This window comes from Dermacentor albipictus, chromosome 7 (assembly GCF_038994185.2).
Source record: "Dermacentor albipictus isolate Rhodes 1998 colony chromosome 7, USDA_Dalb.pri_finalv2, whole genome shotgun sequence".
In the NCBI taxonomy this organism is placed as follows: Eukaryota; Metazoa; Arthropoda; class Arachnida; order Ixodida; family Ixodidae; genus Dermacentor; species Dermacentor albipictus.
In genome coordinates, this window is record NC_091827.1 from 92,789,500 (window position 1) to 92,810,998 (window position 21,499).

At 42.7% G+C, this 21,499-nt stretch overlaps 1 protein-coding gene across 2 annotated transcripts; it reads right to left on the reverse strand.

Moving 5' to 3' along the window:
• Positions 1-96: 96 nt before the first annotated feature.
• LOC139048081 (cleavage and polyadenylation specificity factor subunit 6-like) lies at positions 97-18,690 on the reverse strand. 2 transcript variants are annotated; one of them, XM_070522500.1, is made up of 13 exons: positions 18,582-18,690; positions 16,626-16,667; positions 15,590-15,628; positions 13,634-13,675; positions 9,845-9,874; positions 9,688-9,717; positions 5,524-5,565; positions 5,159-5,188; positions 5,006-5,035; positions 3,480-3,515; positions 3,293-3,334; positions 2,306-2,338; positions 97-188 (listed from the first exon to the last, which is right to left on the reverse strand). In XM_070522500.1, the coding sequence occupies exons 1-13, from the start codon at positions 18,658-18,660 to the stop codon at positions 175-177; spliced, it is 489 nt and encodes a 162-aa protein (XP_070378601.1). In that variant the 5' UTR covers positions 18,661-18,690; the 3' UTR covers positions 97-174. The 2 variants fall into 2 exon arrangements, with proteins under 2 accessions (XP_070378601.1, XP_070378600.1); XM_070522499.1 differs by lacking the exons at positions 16,626-16,667; positions 18,582-18,690 and adding an exon at positions 16,500-16,605.
• Between the last annotated feature and the right edge of the window lie 2,809 nt (positions 18,691-21,499).

A 21,499-nucleotide genomic window follows, 5' to 3' on the forward strand; every position in this document is an offset into this window, starting at 1 on the left:
TCTATGATAGAATTAGAGCCGCAGAAAGGTGGTGGCCAAGGTGTACATTCCCAAACCAGGCATGTATGTGTGGAAAGCAAAGCTTGGTACTAGACACTCTAGGCTCAAGAATTAGCCCCAGGCTGGCGACATAGTGTGGACATATTGAGGTGGTGATCCTCTGCAGTGGTAGACTTACGCTTGACGGGCTATAAGGAAAGAATGTACACGGTGTTAATGAAAGCATTCAAAGTGGTTGGCGACAGGTTAACCCTCTTTTCCATATTCCCGCGTAAGAACAACTGCAAAGAAGAACTTCTCATAGTCCGCCGTGACATTGTACTGGGATGCACGTAACTGTAACATGCACCTTATTGTAAATGAGGAAACAGAACACGGTAGAATACCTATGTATTGATAAATTTCCGATCATTTTCTTTTACTCAGGTTGCATCGCATTCGATTGCTTGTGAGAGAGGCAAGTGGGAGAGCTGTGACGTTAATAATACAGTTAAATGCAATAAGGCATCCTGCACAATTTCACATAACCAGAAACTGTACACCGTCAAATCGCCTTATATCTGAAGAGCAGTATGAGTTCTCAGATAAGCTGCACCACCACATATGGCATTGCCTCTCAATTTTTAGCTCTTGCTTTTGTGGAGGGTGTCTAAAACGCTCGCCCGGATAACACGGCGTTTGAGTCCAACCAGAACATTTTCCGCAATGGACTGCGACTGGTCGAAGATATTGCAGTATAAACCATCTAATCTTCTCATGCCTTAGATTTTTTTCTGCAGATTTCGATATTCTTTCTAGGCTAGTTCATTCGTTTTGTCGTATTTAGTCACTTTGTATGTTCTCTACATTCACATATTTTTTATATACGTCTTGTGCGGGCACACATTTCATTCATAATTTGTCAACCTATAGCTTGCCGTATATGGAACGGTTTAGTTATCGTCTGTGCTATTTCTTTTTGCACTTTATTTCGAGCTTATTCATAAATCGATATGGTTCGTACTGCTTTTGTAGGGCTATCTTATACCATAGTGATTTAAGTGTTTTCTTAATCTCGTCCCATGGGCATTTTTAGTTTTGGTTCTAATTGTACTTTTTGAATTGGCTGTTTTGATGTTGTGCCCTTACGGGTTGTGCAAATAAGGGTTTAATTCCGTTGATGCTTTCTTGCTTTTTTATTTTTACCTGCTTTCGGCTGACGTAGATTTATCATTAGCCTTGCTGCAATGCTTTCCCAGAACCCTCTAAGGCATTTGTAATTAAATAAAAAGTTAGCCTATGCTCCAAATATATGCATTAAAGCCATTGGGCACAAATCAGAAGAAAAAGGAAAATGCAAGTGGGATAAGAACAGAAGAAATAGAGACATGCATTAAGGCCGATGCTCTCGCTCAAAAACCCTGCCGCGACATTAAATTTTAATTTTAGGAAGTGTATCACTGTGCGGATTGAACCACCATTTCTTAACTTTTGGAGAAAAAATACTTATTTTCAAAAAGTTCTAAAAACGTTAGCTATAACCTAGGGAGCTTTCGCGTGTTTAAAAAAAAATGTGTCACACTCAATTTAATGTTTAAAATTGCATTGGCATGTATATCGTTATCAGCAACTGGAGCAAGATCAATCTGCTGATATGGGCTTTTCTCTGCCCTAAGTGGGGTGATGTGGTGATAGTGGAACACTATTTACGCTCAAATATTTTCGTTTGGACTAAACAAAGAAAATAGGAAATGGTTCGATGGTTCATTACATATTTAGGTGTGGAGGTTACCAAGATCTCCGCTTCCGTTTTTTTCGTTGAAACTTCACTCCTACCGCCAACGTTAGTTACTATGCTGGCAACAAATTCCATATTTAAAGAGACGAATTCTATGGAAGATATCTACTAACACATTAGAAATCGAAACACAATCGAATGGCTGCCAGCAAATAATCGAGAGAAAGTGTACGGGTGTCTGCTTGCGCATGTGTCAGTACGAGAAAAGTTTCACCACACACAATTATATCGCATACACTGGATACGGCGCGACAGAGCCGTGACACATTTCACCTGCTCAGAAAAAAAAGTGCCTCACGGTTTCGCAAAAACAGTGTTTAATTCTAACGATGCAAATTTTTTGTCCGTAATAGAGCACTTTCACGCGACTATGAAGCTGATGTTTGAGAACTTATTTGACACCTACATTTCGAAGTTACAAAAACCGGAAAAGCAGCACGCCACAATCAAACAGGTGAAACATTCACTAGCGTTTTCCTATAGCAAGAATTACAAACCGCCAACCGTTTTAAAGCAAACAGTACTCACAAATTTGTCTTGATGTGGGCGCATTCCCGCTATCTGCGACAAGAAAGATAACGTGATATGATACATATGGCAAGCAAGAAAAGTTGCTCTCTTTTATTGCGCATTGTGTACCGATCAATAAAATTCTCAGCGGCTACTCAGTCGCTTTTTACTAAAGCTAGACAATGGCACGCACTAAGACACGCTGCCTGTGCCTATCTTAACACGCCACCTTACGTCAGCGTGAAAACGTCTAGTATTGAAAAACCTCTTTAGACAAGGCAACGACGCTTCCACAACATAATATCATTTTACTATACTGTGAAGCCTTTATTCGCATTACACAAAATTTTACTAAATGACTATACTATTTTTTTTTTCTTAAGTGACCTGCCTCTCGTCAACTACAGTGACATTTTGTACAGGTTTATATAGGGAATGGGGCACATGGTGCTGCTTAACCTTAACCAGGCAGGCGTGGTAACCCTTCCATTCTTGGAAGGCATTACTTCCCACTCCATTCTCATTGAACGTACAAGCAAGAAAGGACATAAATCAAGCCATGGCATAGTATGGCTTAATATTCTGGCGCAATTTCGTGCAGGAAGCGGAGGGCATTCAAGACACCTGCGTTCTCATCCAATCTAGTGTAAACCACAAAATAAAGCAATGGCTTTGGTTCGTGTTAGGGAAGAGGCGGAAAAGAAAGCTAGTGAGATGGATACGAGATGTCGAAAGACATTGGCTTTGAGGGTTGAGCCTAGGCTATACGAGTGGCTCTTTTGAAGCGTGTCCTGATATTATTTCGTATACGAAAGTTAGAAATAGCAAAACTGATGGTGTTTTTATGAAGAATAGATGAAGAATAGGGTCTGTCCTGTGAAAACTAATGTTTCATTCTTAGTCTTGTCTAATGTGTCACAGCGCATTTATATTGGATGAAACCTATATCTGCGAATTAGCCACAAAAGGCTGTAAAAATTGGAAGGCAATGCGGCCATGTCTTACCAGTGCAGAGAGGCGCCTCCTGGTTCGCATAATATTCATGCGCTGCGAAACAATACATGAGATATATTACTTAGAATGACTGTTTCCAAGCTGCACAAGAAATGCCAATCACACGGTAACATGGCAACAGCAGGGTGCACGTTTGCAGCAATGATTTTAGCTATCAGGACAGCAGACGTATTCGTACGAGTGAGCGTCCCTGCGGGTCCGTATGCCTCGTATCCTGCAAAACCAAGTAAAGAATGAAAACATGGGGTGCTTATTATTTATGCTTAAGTTACAATCATTCCATGCGCTCAAACATGTTTCTACGGGAGTTTATATGCATTTCTTTCTGAGTATAGTGGCAGTTGAATAGGATAGGCTAACCTTTCTCACTTTTATGAAAAAATGAAGGAGAGGGCACAGTTATTATTTGGGATTCTTACCATACTACAACGGCTGACGCTGTCATCATTCCTTAACGAAAAAAAATGATGCCTTCAAACTGCTCACGCTTGTAATTCTTGTGTAGTCCTGTATATATTGGTTGCAAGAAAGGGACCTACACGTTCCCACTCACCGATTATAGCACTGGCCCCACATGTTGTTCAAATACAAGAAATATAAACATGTAGGTCCCCATGTAACTTCAAGGATCTATACGAGGAGATTTTTAGTTCTTAAAGTTTCTCAAACATTAGTGTGCATGTATTAAATGGAGCACACCACTTGTTCGTGCGTAGTTTAATCTTAGGGACAATCATTGATCATGAACCGTACCGTCCCCTAAACACACACACAAAAGGAATGTCACGCGTGCACAAAGAGTACGCTGCCGAATTCGCGTGGGAATCGTAACTCTATGCAATGATCTTATTTTCTGGCAACCAAAGATTGTCACCTGACCGCATGCTGGTGTCACTTCGTGAAGTCAACGTTCCCTATCTCCGGTCACATGCAAAGAGGGAACAACAACGGGAACAAAAAGGTCTCACCGCGCTTCGCGATGTTGTGGTAAGCTAAAACTACTCGCCTCAACCAAAAATCTGACAACGCTTGACAAGTACTTCGCAGGTATTCTGTGTTAAATATTACATAATGAGATGACTCGTCACCTATTATTCATAGCACCAGCGTGTCTAAAGCTTCTAGTCACGAAAGGACGCGAAAATTCGACAATTCCTGTCAATAACGTTAACGCACGGTTTACGAGGTTCACGGCTGCGTGTGGACATTTAGGTGATATATTTTATATTCATTTCACGCACTGCGAAATATTACGCCAATTTTTCTTCTTGTATTCGTTTTATAACCATCATAATAGAGTCGAGATTACGGGAAATGATTTGGGGTTAAATAAATCAAAACTAAATGAAAACCATAATTAAAAGGAGCAAAGAAAGTCGGTCTGATTGCGAGGCACGTTGTAGTGGGTGACTGGGTATTAAATTTAAATGCGTGGAATTCTTTATAATGCGTGCCGCAGCGTAAATACACGAACGTTGTGCAGTGATGCTTGCACGCGAGACCCGAGGATATCCGCAACGGTACAGCGAATAGCCTGAACTGCCTGGCGGCGGTAAAGTTAACGCGTTGGAACTTGCATATGCTTTCATAGACTTTATCGAAAAGCAAAGCTACTCAAATGAAAAAAGTTATTACGAAGTTGCTAATAACAGTTTTTTGAGCGTGCAGCGAGGCACTGTAACTGAGAAGGACAATCGAACTTACCAGAAGTACTGTATGCCTCAGCCCCATAGTCTGAAAAAATTTGTATAGACAAGCGGAACGAGAGTTATTCGTTTATGTAGTTATATAAAATTCGCCTTGCAAATACAGCGCAAATGTTAGTGCCTTTAAATTGACCAACAATAAGCGTCTTACAAATAGGAGGGGTGGCCTGACGATCATAGCCTGCAAAAACATAGAAGTGGAGCAAAATTTTGCTTGTTCGGGTAGCGTAAGGAGCCAAGTTTGATATACTGTCACATAAGCGGCTGAAATCTTTGACTATTCAAACAACGAAACACATGCTTTAACCGCGACTTCACGGACAACACGTTCGGCAGCGTTTGTAAAGTTTGTGGCATAACTCTAATGAAACCCTGCGTGAATAGTCGTTGCCAAAGCGAGCCAAACAGACCTTTCGCTCGTGATGACTAGGTTAGCAAGAGTTAATCCTCAGCCACTATTTTGGTTCGGAGTAGTTGCGTGGCATTGTGAGCGACAAGCATAGGAATGTGTCATACCAGGAGGCGTGGGCACTTCTGGCGGTGAAAGTTGCTCAGGAGCTGAAAAAGTAAGCCCGCAACGAAGTGAATGACAGACTCAACGAAAACACTTCCCAACGATTGCGTCAGGAGCGTGACCGAAATGAAGTTCATATATTTGCCGCGGTACATCACACACAACAACTTGTCAATGAAGCAGTCGATTCCCGTGAATTTTGTGTACGGTATTTTGACGTTTCTCGAAATTCGAACGCACTAAAAGGTACTGGCGAGAAACTACCAACACACATGCTTAATTGACACGTTGTCAGTCTCCCGCCAACATACGCAAGATACCTGAAGCGAATATCGACGCGGATTTAAGCTGAATGTTTCGTGCCTGTCAGTTACATGAAGAAGACTTCCGTGTGGAAGCCGAAATGTTTAAGAATGCGGAGACAACCCTATTATGGTCGGCATTCTGCTTTTCTTCCAGTTATGCCGTTACTTCCCGATAAGACAAGATATATCGTCAAACTCTTGATTCATAATCGGCCTCCAAACAAGATGTTTCGCGTAATGTACCAGTGGACGCAGCACTTTCGTGCTGCGTCCACTGGTGCTTTACGCTGCCAACAATACTGCCAACAAAAAAAGATAACTGCCAGATTATACTGCCAACAAAAAAAAGAGAAAGGAAAAGAAAAATCCCCCGCCACCATTAGCAATCGACGGAAGGGACGTGCGTGACTCAGATCACACGGCTCCTTGGCACGTCGTCTAACATAAGTCGCCTTGCCTGCAATTGCCTGTGTTACGCTGAATATAGGTGAGGTGAATTGTTGGAACTGACATCATGCCTCGAAACTAGGCACACGCACTTCGGGGTAGGCGTTTCTTAAAGGATGTTAATAAGAAAATTACACGGGTAACATCCGTAGCAGCTTTCCTAAGATCATCTTAGTAGATTCCGTTGCACTTGGCATAACATGCTTCCATAAGATTTGACGCGTGGTAGTACTGTAACAGAGAACGGCAATCATCTTACCAGGACCAGCGGATGCCTCAGCCCCGTAACCCGTAAAATTTTATGCACAGAAGCTGAACGAGATTTGCTCGTTTCAGTAGTTCTATAAAATTTGACCTCTATATAGCGAAAGTATTGACGCTTGCCAATTGACGAGCAACAATAATTTTACCAAAAAGAGCGATGGTCTTAGCTTCATTATTTGCAAAAGTATGAAGCTGAACGAGATTTGCTCGTTTCAGTAGTTCTATAAAATTTGACCTCTATATAGCGAAAGTATTGACGCTTGCCAATTGACGAGCAACAATAATTTTACCAAAAAGAGCGATGGTCTTAGCTTCATTATTTGCAAAAGTATAGAAATGGAACAACATTTTGGTCGTTCAGGTGGCCTAAAAACCCTAGTTGGCGCTACCGTGTCATAATATGACTTTAAGCACAATATTGTGCTCGAAATAGCAGTGGACGTGTCACAAAAGGCTTCCAAAAATATACATATTTATTACTAAAGGTTAAGAAAAGCGAAAAATAAAAGCAACCGTTAGGATCCCCGGAAGGCATGCAAGACCCAGAGCGCAAAGCTGGCACAATCTCGAAAATTAGCTACCGCGCTTGCAGTTGCCTGTGTCACGCTGACTACATAAATTCGAGGTGAATTGTTGGAACTTGCGTCATACCTGTTAACCAGCAAGAGGAGTGGACAACACAAACGCATAACGAATTTTTCGCGTAATGAATTCTTACCAACTCGCTCAGCTTTCTGTCGTTCTAAATAATTTTACTCATTAGCTTCTCTCACTCCAAAACTCGTCCTGGCCATGTCACGCGGCACAGCTTCATTTGCAGTCTTCCCATGATCCTCGATACGTTACGTCCCAGTGCCATCCAGTCCTGATTATACCCATGATTTGAAGCAAACAACCGCATTTCCTAATGCAAGTCCTGAAACCATTGCACCTTTGTACATACCCCACAGCTCCTCGTACCTATTGTATGTCCACAGAGCTCAGTGTTTCATTATGGCTGCGTTTCTCTTTCTCTCTACTGTTATTGTTTTTCCTGTGTTTCCATATAACCATTGCCTTCATTTATTCAAATGCCAAGGTACATATATTCTCTTAAGTGAGATATTTTCTGGCCCTATATTGACACTGTCTGTTCACTGCTTTAATTCAATACCATAATTGATTTTTTAACGCTAAATTTCAACCTAAATTCTCGCTTTCCTGTACACAGGTATTAGCCAGACGTTGCATATCACTTTGCTTGTTAGCTAGGAACACAGTGTCGTCCGCATCAAACAAACCTGGAAGCTGTTGTTCTACTACTGTACCCGCCTGTTTGTATGAGAGAATAAACCCGATATTGCTTCCTTCTAGCGCCCTTTTTATCCTCACCATGTACATCGTAAAGAGCAGCGTTGAAAATGGACACCCCTGCCTCAGTCCCTTGTTGATATGAGCTTTCTCCTCGCTCCTAATTCCTTCCCAGTCACCGTAAACAGTACTTTCTAGTTAAATACTTCTCAAAAGCTGCAGACAATAGTAGCTGAAGCCTTCCACTTCCATAGTATCCCTCAGAATGATACGGTCTACGTTGTCATATGCTCCTGTTGTGTCTAAAAAGGCCACATCTAACGATATCCTTTCTACTCTTGATATTTCAATACATTCAGTAAGGACAAATATGTTATCACCCAAACGCCTACCTATCCTGAAGCCATTATGAAGCCCTCTCAAAATGACATAATTATCTGGCCGTTCTTGTAGCTTTAATTGCTTGCATCGCTAACCTGTATAATACCGATTAAATGGTAAACGGTCTACACGAGCGAATTCTATCGTTGTCCCCCTTACTTTTACGAATTAAATTCGTCCTATTTTGCCACCAACTGTCTGGTATTCTTCTATCGTTTTATGTTTTTTCCACTGCTTTGAACAGAGCTTCCTTACTTTTTGGTCCCAGTCCATTAATCAGCCTGACGGGAACCTCTTCTAGCTCTGTGGCTGTGCACTCAGTAATTTTATCTTAGGCTTTCTTCCAGTTCAAATTTGTCAGCACCAGCTCCTTTTCCCCTTGGGTCTCTTTCGTGGTCTTTTTTTTCTTCAAATACAACCTCGTCACTGCCTTGGAAAGATTCGGCTGTTACGTTTCGGATGTCATTTATTGTCGCTTCTCCTTCCAGTCTGTTATCATCTTCGTCTAGGATATGTTGTTGTATTGTTGCTGACTTCCTGCCTGATAATTTTATGTGGTTCCAAAATATTTTAGGTGCGGCCTTCTTTTTCTGACGTATTTGTGACAACCAACGTTCACTTTCACCTTTTATCTTTGCTTGCACCTGTATTTGAACCATGGAATTTTTTCTCCCCATATATTTCTCATTTTCTGGCTACTTCAACCTGCGGTAACTGCGCTTTTTTGCCCGCCTGTGTTCTCGGGATGCCTTCTGCCGCTCGGCGATGGCTCCCCGTATCCCCCTGTTGCATGACATTTTCAGTTTTTCCCCACCAGAGGCGAGCGTCACCTGGTGGTGTGGCAAGAAACCTAGCGGCGCGTGCGGTGAGATCATCACAGAAGCGCCCGGAAAGTCGGGAAATGTGGCAAAGATAGCTTCGTTTTGAAAGTGACGCATGTATATTTCTCGCATCTCAGACGTACATAAGGTAGCGTGGGTGAAATGCAATGGTGAAATTGTAGTTTCTTGTGGAAATAACAAAACCCTTCCGTTTGTAGTTGCAGTGCCTGCATTGGGAACGAATCATCATAAAAGAGTGGAGAATACGGGAAAAGATTTGGGGTTAAATAAATCGAAACTAAATCAAAACCATAATAAAAACGTGCAAAGGAAATCGGTCTGATTGCGAGGCGTGTCGTATTGGGTGAGTCGACATTAAATTTAATTGCCTGCAATTCCTTAATATGCGTGCGCCAACCTAAGTACACGAACGTTCTGCAGTGATGCTTACACACGAGACCCGAGGATATCCGCAAGGGCACAGCGAATAGCCTGAACTGTCTGGCGGCGGTAAAGTTAACGCGTGGGAACTTGTATACCCTTTCAAAGACTTTATCGCAAAGCAAAGCTACTCAAATGGAAACGTTACTACAAAGTTGCTAATAACAGTTGTTTGAGCGTGCAGCGAGGCACTGTAACTGAGAAGAAATCAACTTACAAGGAGCACCGTATGCCTCGGCCCCATCATCTGAAAAAAATTGTATAGAGAAGCGGAACAAGATTTATTCGTTTATGTAGTTATATAAAATTCGCCTTGCAGATACAGCACAAATGTTAGCGCTTGTAGATTGATTGGCCAACAATAATCGTCTTACAAACAGGAGGGGTGGCCTGACGTTCATAGCCTGCAAAAACATAGAAGTGGAGCAAAATTTTGCTTGTTCGGGTAGCGTAAGGAGCCAAGTTTGATATACTGTCATAGAAGCGGCTGAAATCTTGGACCATTCAAAGAACAAAACACATGCTTTAACCTAGACTTCACGGACAACACGTTCGGCATCGTATGTAAAGGCTGCGGGCAAACTTTAATGAAACACTGTGCGAATAGTCATTGCCAAAGCGAGCCAAACAGACCTTTCGCTCGTGATGACTAGGTTTGCAAGAGTTAATCCTCAGCCACTTTTTTTGGTTCGGAGTAGTTGCGTGGCATTGTTAGCGACAAGCATAGGAATGCATAGGAAGCGACAACTTGATCTTCTATGGTATCTCAGACAACGTATCAGAAACGTGGGCTCAATCAGAAGCCCAGATCCATAACTTTCTTAGAAACTGTCTCAACATGACTCCCTCGGAAGTCGATATCCATAGGGCTCATAGGCTAGGCACATACGTTGTCGGCAAGACACGGCCTGTTATAGCTAAGTTTGTGTCTTCCAAAATGAGAGACCATATACTCTCGCAAAAAGCGAAGTTTAAAGCCGATGGTATTTCAGTCGGCGAAGACTTTTGCAAAGCCACTCGTCAATCACGGAAAGCACTAAATGACTTTGGCAAGGCCAGCGGCCAGTCTTTTTCTTTGCGACATAACAAACTAATCATAGGTAAAAAATGTTACGTTTATTGCGCAGCTACAGATGAAGTATGCGAGATCGGACCAGCTAGGAGCGCGATTACCCCAACAAACAACAAACCATCCGGTCCACAATCTTCACATTTGGGTGCAGCATAGCTATCTCGTGTTTCAAAGCAAGCAAACTCCTTATCACTTCTTTTTACAAATGTCCGAAGTATCGCCAACAAACGCACATCACTGTCATCACATATCGACGCATGCTCAGCTGATATAGTTGTGCTCACCGAAACATGGCTTTCAGCAAAAATTAAAGATAGTGAAATACTAGACTGTCAAAAAACATATAACTTTTACAGGTACGATCGCGATTTCCGTACGGGCGGAGGTGTACTGATTGCCGTGAGTTCTGCTATCCCTTCCTTCACTATCCCCACTGACTCACCATTAGAAATAGTTTGCACTCGTGTTGGTTTTCCCACTGGTGACCTCATCTTTTGCGCGTGTTATAGGTCCCCATCCTCCACTACGAATTTCTGCACTGACCTTCATGACGTCCTTAACAAATTAGTTGTTCGATACCCAAAATCACATTTGTTCTTACTAGGTGATTTCAATTTTCCAAACATAGTGTGGCAAAATGGTGTTTCCTCCCTTAAGCAGTCATCTTCCGAGTGCACCCATTTTTTGGACGTTTGCGCTGATTTTAATCTAACCCAGCTGATTCATGAACCCACACGCACTACCAGCACTTCGTCTAATACTTTAGACCTCTTTTTTACAACAGCTCCAGATTTGGTTTCTCCTCCAACATACCTTACAGGAATAAGTGACCACTCGCTTCTCCACTTAACACTTAAGAAGAAAGTTCGCTCGAAGAAAACAGTTAAAACTATATGTGATTACCATGCCGCCGATACCACATCCATTTTAAATGAGCTAGAATCATTCATTACTGACTACACAGTCAACTTTTTTGAAGGTACCGTTGAAGAGAACTGGTCATTGTACAAGAACAAACTGCTAACACTAATGGATCGCTATGTACCTAAAAGAAAGATTGTTTCGAGTCCTTCCTCGCCATGGTTTACTGGAATTCTGCGCCGTCTGCGCAACAAAACGAAACGTATTTTTCGTCGCGCCACAGCATCTAATCTTCCCGAACGCTGGGCAGCATATCATTGCATTCACGCAGAATATACTATCGCTATTACAAACGCAAAAAAGATTTTTTTCGATAACACCCTCCCATCACTTTTGCAGTCTAATCCACGTAAATTCTGGAATATTGTTGGTGGCAAAGAAAGCAAAACAATCCAACTAGCCCGTTCTGACAATGTCGCGATCCCTCCGAACAAGTGCTGTTCCGTTTTGAATGATGTATTTGCTTCTGTCTTTCACAAATGTGCTCCTGCCACTCTACCGTCGGTAACTAAATCCTCCTATTTACCAATGAACTCCATTTATATAGATTGGGTCGGCATACAAAAGTTGATCGATAACCTGAAAATATTTTATTCATCAGGTGAAGACTCAATTAACTGTAAAATGCTTAAAATTACTGAACCATATTCTTCCATTATGCTTTCGATGCTCTTTTCCCAGTCTCTAGGTTCCTCAGTTCTTCCAAGCGATTGGAGGGTTGGCAAGGTTGTTCCGGTCCATAAATCAGGTAACACTCATTCCCCCGATAACTATCGTCCTATATCACTGACAAGTATACCATGCAAAATATTGGAGCATATTATACATTCTCATCTGATTGATTTCCTTGAGTCTAATTCCTTCTTTTCGACTGAACAACACGGTTTCAGGAAAACATTTTCATGTGAAACACAACTCATATGTTTTACTAATGACCTATTTACCCATACTGATATGGGCTTCGATGTAGACTGCGTGTTTTTGGACTATGCAAAAGCTTTCGACACTGTTTCACATGATCTTCTCATTCTTAAACTTAGCATGCTTAACATTGACCCTAATGTACTAAACTGGATTAAAAGCTTTCTGTCTAATCGAACTCAGTACGTTTCAGCTAATGAATGTTCATCCTCTCGCACTTCCGTAACATCGGGTGTACCACAGGGATCGGTACTGGGACCCCTCCTTTTCCTCATTTACATAAACGACCTTCCTAAATACATTTCCCATTCATCTATCAGGCTTTTCGCAGATGACTGCGTCATTTATCGCAAAATAACTAACCACACTGATACTGATAGGCTTCAAGACGATCTTAGAAGCATATCCAACTGGTGCGATAAATGGCTCATGCGACTAAACGTTAATAAATGTAAAACAATGCATGTATCAAGCCGCACTAACACTGACAATACGCGTGTTTACTTACTTCACGATACTTCTCTTGAATCCGTCAACTCGTACAAATACCTAGGTGTCCATATTTCACGTAACTTATCATGGCATACGCACATCAAACACGTCACTAATAACGCTAACCGGGTTCTTGGATACTTGCGTCGAAATTTCTCTGCTGCGCCTATGCCGTTAAAGCTTACCCTCTACAAAACATTAGTGCGACCAAAGCTAGAATATGCATCCACCGTATGGGATCCCCATCAAATCACACTGATAAACACTCTAGAATCCATCCAGAATCGCGCAGCACGTTTTATCTTATCTAACTATTCCCGTTACGCCAGCATTACTTCCATGAAAAACACACTTACATTACCGGAGCTTTCATTGCGCCGTAAATGTTTTAGACTGTGTCTTTTCCACAGGCTGTATCACCACAACCCACTATTAAAGGATCATCTTATTACTCGCCCTTCATACATTTCATCCCGTTTCGATCACATGTTTAAAGTTGGTGTTCCATATTTTAGAACAAAGATGTGTCATGGTTCTTTTATTCCTAAAACCAGCGCCGACTGGAACGACCTTCCTCCCTCCATCGCTGCCATTTCTGACGTTGGCAACTTCAAAACTGCTGTATATTCTGCCGTTTTGTAATACCAATTATTGTATAATGATGTACTTTTTTTGTTCACTTACCACTCCTTTCTGTAATGCCTTCGGGCCAGGAAAGTATCCGAAATAAATAAATAAATAAATAAATGTGTCATACCAGGAGGCGGGGGCACTTCTGGCTGTGAAAGCTGCTCAGGAGCTGAAAAAGTAAGCCCGCAACGAAGTGAATGACAGACTCAACGAAAACACTTCCCAACGATTGCGTCAGGAGCGTAACCGAAATGAAGTTGATATATAGGCCGTGGTACATCACACACAACATCTTGTAAATGAAACGGTCGATTCCCATCAATTTCGTGTACGTTATTTTGACGTTTCTCGAAATTCGAACGCACTAAAAGGTACTGGCTAGAAACTACAGAATAGCGTGGAAGGAAAACTTGTATTATTTTAAAGGCCAAATTATGCAGCTTCGGTTAATTGGACCTCCATCAGTGCTCCCTCGTGCACGCAACGGTTACTAAAACACGAAAGTACAAAAAAATCCAGAGAAATTTATAAATTTTTACGAGTTCTAAATGCGAAGGTATGAATGTCCATTGGAATGCCACTGAGCGGTCCCTCGAGTTATGAACTCCACGTGGGAAATGGAACACGTTGGGAGGCTTGATACGTTTTATTTGGCCTTACCACAAGAAACACTTCTCTCTCTCTTACCAAAGCGCATTTAGAACGCAGGCGAGAGTTTGCGCGGACAAGGAACGCGTGTTTAACGCAGGCTTCATAGAGCGAGGGTGACGTGGTGTCGCGGCGATGCCCTCTCTCCTCACGCAACACCTGGCGCGCTTTCGCGGCAGCACGTGTTCCCTCTCGCCCGCTCAGCTGCGTCGTGACGCGTTCGTGGCGTGGCGTCGCAGCCAATGAGCGTTTCGCTGCTACAGACTGCAGACGCCAGCTTTCTCGCCCAATAGGCCATCTGACGCTTTTCAATCAACGCATTCAGCAGACATCGCTAATGTATCTCTGGGCCTGAAGGTGAACTGTTCTTGTGTTCTGTGGGCTGACACTTGTTCCGCCCTTGAAGCCAGCCATTCCCTATTGTTTTGTGTCGCGTCAAGTTCCCGTACGGGCTCATGGAGACGCGACTGGATTTCTTGGTCGCTGCATGCTGTTCAAGCCACGCATGAAGAGCTAGAAGCAAAGGGATAGTGCAGACTACTTCGAATTGCAAAAAAAAATTGAATTGAAATCGTTCGTTATGTTTAGGTCTATATTTGCGGATTTCGGATAATTCGACCCAATATTTTGTTCTCGCCAGACTTTAGTTAAAGGAGTGGATTCTATAGAGGAGGAATAGGAGAGTGCAAATTTGTTTACAGACCTCCTCTGAATGTTTACAAAAAGCATTAAAAGGCTAGTAAACCTATTGTGCAACAAGGAAATCAACCAACAAAAAAGAAAGATTCATCTGCATGTAATGAACAATATTCGAGCAGGGCAAGTGTGTAATTTATTCAACAAGTTTAACAACGGATGTATCTTTAATAGAAATCTGGCAGAGCGCTCCCGATAGATGAGCAGTAAGATTAGCGGAAATAGGAGAAACATTTACGTGCATAAACGAGAAAGATTTTAATAACTTGACGGGGGGCCTTTGGTTCTGCGGACTCTTAATTAACTGCAGGTTAAGCATGAAAACGGTAGTAACGTTAGTTATGTGGCAAGGAATAAATAAACTGAGAAAAGTTAAAACATGAAACCCACAAACAATAAACAATGCTGTAAAGGAACAGTGTGAAACAACAAGCAGCAACGGCATTTATTTAAGAATTCCAGCGATCCACAGAGTTGAGTATATATGGTATGGAATATGGGGAAAACGGTAGCAAACTTAGTAATATTTCAACAAAGACATCAACGCAGCAAAATTTTCAAAATATAAAAACAGGAAATAACGAACACCCGGGAAGAAGCACTGTAATATTGTATTCAAAAAGTAAAACAATAGTTTTTCTAAATACGAATTTTTCTTGAGAAGTGTCTATAGCTAAAGCTTGAAGATGTGCGGAAAGCTAGAGAATATATACATGAATAAAAAGAAAACGCGTCATACTTGGAGGAGTGCTGCTTGGCTCAGGAGACGGTTTAAGAGCTGCAAGGTTCAACGTGAAAGCGGTTGCAAAATGAGTTACATGCCAAGAAGGAAATCGGCGCAGAAAAAGCTAAGAAAACAGCAAACAAGTAATCGAAATGCGCAATTGTGAAATTAATGTTGTGAAGCATATTTAAGAGTACATTTCTTTAATACTAAATAACTGATTACCAGTATTTATGTATAGAGCACGAAAATGCGCGCATCGCAAAAAAATATTTGCAAAAAATTTAAACCACATTGCACTTTCAGTGGGACTTTCTCTGACTTTGCAGATTGTAGATCGGCTGCAACGATAAACGGAAAAACGGAAGTAAACTTAATTATGTTGCGGCAGCGAACTCTAGGTAAGAAAACATAGTAAAAATGTAATACACTGCCAACTCTCCGCTTCGTTAGCAACTAAATGAGTAGACTACAAAACAAAACATTTATTGTCGTTTCCGGAGTTGGCGCGTGCGTACACACACACACACAAACACACACACACACACACACACACACACACACACACGCACACGCACAGGCACACACACGCACACACACGCACACACACACACACAAACACACACACAAACACACACACACAAACGCGCGCGCAGTCTGATGCCAGGCCGTAATGAAGGAGTTACCGGTATCGTGTTTATGTATCAATCCTACAACGCATATCTTGGTCATCGTGAGTTGGGCTGATAGTATTCATAACAAGCTGTTCTTAGCGACAGGTGAGCCAACGTCGCGCAATATTTTAGCGAACATTACCAGCTAATTGCAAGGAGCACTTACGAACGAAACGCATTGTGACTTCAGGCCCATATTTTTAACGCGTGCACATATGCCGTTATGAAGCTCATGAGACAGCGTTTCGTACCAGCCCTTTCCCAATGCTCAGAAGATGAAACCCTGAGATTATAACTTGTTTCATAAAACGAGGTCGACAGCTGTTTAAGGGCGCCCACACAGTCAAAGCAAGAAAGTCGCAGTATTTGCTACACACGAGGGGTACTGTCGTCCATGTAGGTCACAGTCTGTCCAATACCTGCAAATCAAATACAATGAAAAATTAACACGTATAACAATAACAAATGAAGGGAACACACGGGAAAGGCGAGAGATGGAAATTCAAGACGACGAGCAAAACTAAAATAAGGTAAAAGTGGGAACCAACGTTTACACAAGTGGACTTCTCTTTTTTAATGCGAAATATGCTTTCCTTTGCACAGTACATACTTACCGAGGTACCTTGTTGTCGTTTCTCTTCGTATTAAGAAACAAAACAAATTATGCAGATGCAACTTACATCTGGGAATCTATGTGAAGCAAAGCCTTCATCAAGCGGATAACAAAACGCTGTAAGTTTGCCCATGTTATTCCTGCGTCTTTGGCGTAAACTAGCGCGCGGGCATGTTTTCTCGCGGACCCGTGTCACGCTATGCAACACCAGCGGAGATCATCGCAAGAAGCCACAGTTGGCGTTGGAGCAATAGAAGTGTGCGTAGACGCGATTGTGGCCTCAAGCAATAAAAACAATTGTTGCCTAATGGTTAGAGCATCGGGATACCGTGGTGAGGGACCTAGGTTCGACCCCACCATTGGACACGTTATTCAGTTTTGTTGCGATAACATCTATAAGAACCTTCCAGGCGCCTTTCTGCCGCCGTGAGCTTTCGTATAAAGTCCAAGGGCAATAAGGTCGTCGCAGCGCTCTGTGTGCTGCATGTACGAGTGAAAGCGTGCGACGTGGGCCGACGATGGCGGCTCAGGTTCGCGCACGCGTGCCTGCGCGCCTACCACAAAGAGCGCGTATAGCTACGTGGTATTCGCAACGTGAAAACTCTTAAGTACGTGTCCTACTTCAGCACGCATAGGCCTGTACTCAGTCCCTACTGGGACCAAACACGTACAAGAGGAAGCACATACGAGGGGAAGGAAAGAATGTGAGTGCATGGAATATGAAGTACAAGAATACGTGAGTGCATGCATATATATATATATATATATATATATATATATATATATATATATATATATATATATATATATATATATATGCCATGGATGCTCAGTGGCATGATGTTAGGCTGCCACGGCGGCCGTATTTCGATAGGGGCGAAATGCGAAAACACCCGTGTAATTAGTTTTAGGTGCACGTTAAAGCACCCCGGGTGGTCTAAATTTTAGGAGTCCTCCACCACGGCGTGCCTGATAATCAGAAAGTGGGTCGGCCACGTAAAACCCCATAATGTAACATCTATCTATCTATCTATCTATCTATCTATCTATCTATCTATCTATCTATCTATCTATCTATCTATCTATCTATCTATCTATCTATCTATCTATCTATCTATCTATCTATCTATCTGTCTGTCTGTCTGTCTGTCTGTCTGTCTGTCTGTCTGTCTGTCTGTCTGTCTCTCTGTCTGTCTATCTATCTATCTATCTATCTATCTATCTATCTATCTATCTATCTATCTATCTATCTATCTATCTATCTATCTATCTATCTATCTATCTATCTATCTATCTATCTATCTATCTATCTATCTATCTATCTATCTATCTATAAAGATATAATATATACGCATTGTCTTTAATTATAGACACCTACGGAACGAAATATTACTCTTGCCACAACACCTGTAAAATCTGTCTGCAACAGCAGCAAGCCGAAGCCACACATAACGCTACGCATATCTTTTATAATGCGTTTTCAGACACGTTCCGTAATTTTTTTTCTACGCGCACTATTTTTGTCAGGACAGCAGCTACAGTCAGCCGCACCCACTATTCACGGTCACGAAAGGGCGCAAGAGTTGGCAAGAAAAGACTTCCTTTAAAAAAGTGCCCCGCTATAAGGTTACTTCCTAATGTGAAATTTGAGCGCAGCTCGACACCTGTTTGGATTTCGCGATATCTTGACGCATTGAAATTGAGGCTGAATTCACCGCACCGACTGGCAGTGGACCATTGCCGTCAACGCCTAGGTAGAGGGAGGGGCCGTATGGGAGCGCAAGCAAGGAGAACGGCATCGGAGCCGGCAGCGGAAGAAGTCGAGGACCAACGCGCGAACAGGCACACGAGCGCGTTCGTGTGGTTACGCCGAGGGACGCCTGCGCCCAGCCAAGGCACGGGCACGTAAGAGCTGCGCTGAGAAAAGGCGAGCCCTTCTCATTCGAAAGAACGTGCTGCAAAAGCAGTCCACAAATGTCATCGTCCACACCTGTTTTCAATAATAATGTGCAACAATTAGGTAAGACCTAGCAGGTATACTTGATTTCTGTAGCTGCTAGCGAAACAGGAATGACGCGTCAGAGGGAAGAAAGATTACGATCCAGTTACGATAAACTCAAACGCTTTGGGGACGCAAGAAGTCCGTCGTTGGATTTGTCAAGGTCGTCCTTGCGCAGGCAACGTGTAAATGAATATAGCCTTCCCAGCGTTATCACTCTTTTCAAAGCCCATCGCTACAGATGCATCTCATGTATTCATTATTAAAACCGCACGCAATTTGTATGGGAACATTAGGCCGCTCATTTTAATTAAAAAGGCAAAATTAGTGATTAAAAGGTACAGGAAACCTAAAATGCATTACTTGTTTACGTGCGCGTGGCCTCAAGTGTTCACAGCAAAGAATTTAGCAATTCTTTTTTTCACCATTGCATGATAGTTTAGGCCAACGATGCAGTCATGGTTTTGGCAAAGTAGATGCGGCAGCTTTGAATTCGAAGGCCAAACGCGTTGGCCAAGACAAAGTTTTATTGTTTGTAGGATCCAGCATTCCAGAACGTCTTGTGTTTGATCGTCGGCGACCAGTTCAAGACTTTAGTTATTGAAAAAGAAGACGCTGCACCTCGGGTGCTCTAATGAAAATTTCGTACTTACCGTAAGCTGAGAGACAGAAAGATGTGAAAAAAGTGAAACACATTATATGACAGATTCAGTCAATGTAGTTCCCTTGATTTCGTTCATTGTAGATTTCACTGCACATCGCGTATTGGGGCTCATGAACTACGTTCGAAATTTATCATACATTAGCCTCACGTCATAAAACTTTGAGCACTGATGTTCTTACACTCAACAAACGTCCTCAAACGAATATTCACTGTGACATCAAATGAGTTCCCGGAGGCTGAGAAGTGAATAATGGATTCCTAACAAAAATTTATCTCATGTTTACGCCGTCTCTCAATGCCGTCTATTAAATCTGCTTTCTTATCATTCTGGTTATTATCGCTGCCGTCTGTGGTGGCCACCTGAATGCCGCATATTGTTAAAACGCTCTTGCTTAGCAGACACTGTGCCAGTGTGGGCCCAGATAGTCCATTCAGCGACATATTCATGGTCAGAAAGTGCACCCAGTTTTCCAAGGCTCGCTTTCACACGCCGAGCTGATGAAATTACTAGTTACCAATTCTAAGGTCTGAAATTCAAATATACAGCCAAAGTTTGTCGTTATTTCCAGGGGACAGTTGGCGCTGTGTTACATGTCATTCATATTACAGTGACACTGGAGTTGAAGTTGTACAAGGCGTTTTGTATTTCTCAAGACAGCGCTCATGAGTGTGCTCAGCAGTGAGCACTGTCTCTGCAGTGCAGTGACAAGGAAGTACTCGCGATGCAGAGATGAGAGCGTGAGCGTGACCACAATCTCGGCTAGCTGACGTGACTTCCAGCTTCGATTTCAGTGTCAATGCCTATTTGACATAGTAGTCACGGCGTGCCGGTACTAACAGAACACGTCTTCTTACCGTCAACCATTGTGCCTGAGAAAGAGCTCCAATGCGCTTAAAGGCGGAAAGAACGTCGAGAAACGCCGGTGCGCAGTGTCAAGCAGGAAGCAAGCATGCACGAAAGGGGCCCGTGAGACACTTCTTCTTCACCACTATTCATAAATGCGGTCAGTGCCTCCTTCAGCCGCTGCCTATATTTTTTTGTAAGAGGGCTGCCTTGTGGCATAATACGGACACAGAAAAAAGGCTTGAGAAATCTTGGCAGAACTAAAGATGGTTCGATGTCTTGTATGAGTCGTTGTAAGCGATAGCTTCCGAATTGCGACAAGAGACGAATTGCAGATTTCAGTGATGAACTGGTCCCTCAACCACCATGGCGAAACTTGCAAAAAAACCAGAACCTTTATTCAACATTGAAGATATTACAGTGAGGACATTTAAGTAGCAATTCTTCGGTGTGGAGGAGGAGGAGGAAGAACTTTATTAAAAACACCAGTCAATGAACGTCAGAAGAGAAATGCTTCTCTACCTTCGCCCCTAGCCGTCGGCCGGAATGCCTTGAGACGCAGCAGCAGCAAGGGCTTGACCGATGATGTCCCGCTGGACGTTGGGGTCTGGGCTGCGGAGCAAAGCCTCCCAGGATTCTGGAGTGCGCGAGCTATCATGCTTAGCCGGACATGTCCACACCATGTGAACCAGATTTGCTGCCTCATCACAGAACCTGCACTTTGACCTGAACACTCCTGGATGCCACTTGCTGTAGAGTACGGGGTTTGGAAAAACCCCCGTCTGCAATTTCCTCCACATAACCTCTATTCTGGTAGCTCTTTTAACGTGGATGCGAATGCAGCACATCATTCTCGTGCAGCCGTCTACATAGTTGTAGCAGCCTTCGACTAGTTGAGGCACACCTTGTAGTGACACTTTACGCCGCTCCATCCGTACTAACGCGTCGCGACCAGCATGAGAGCCATGACAGGAGCGAGAAGGGGTTGGCGTTCAAATCATTATTTCGTTACGGGGCAGCTGTTGTGCTACGTTCTACAGTGCACAAGAACGTCTGAAGACCAATAAGGTGACAAAAGGAGTAAAAGAAGAATAAGAGGAGGAAGTGCGGTTTAGCTCTGGTTAACTGTAG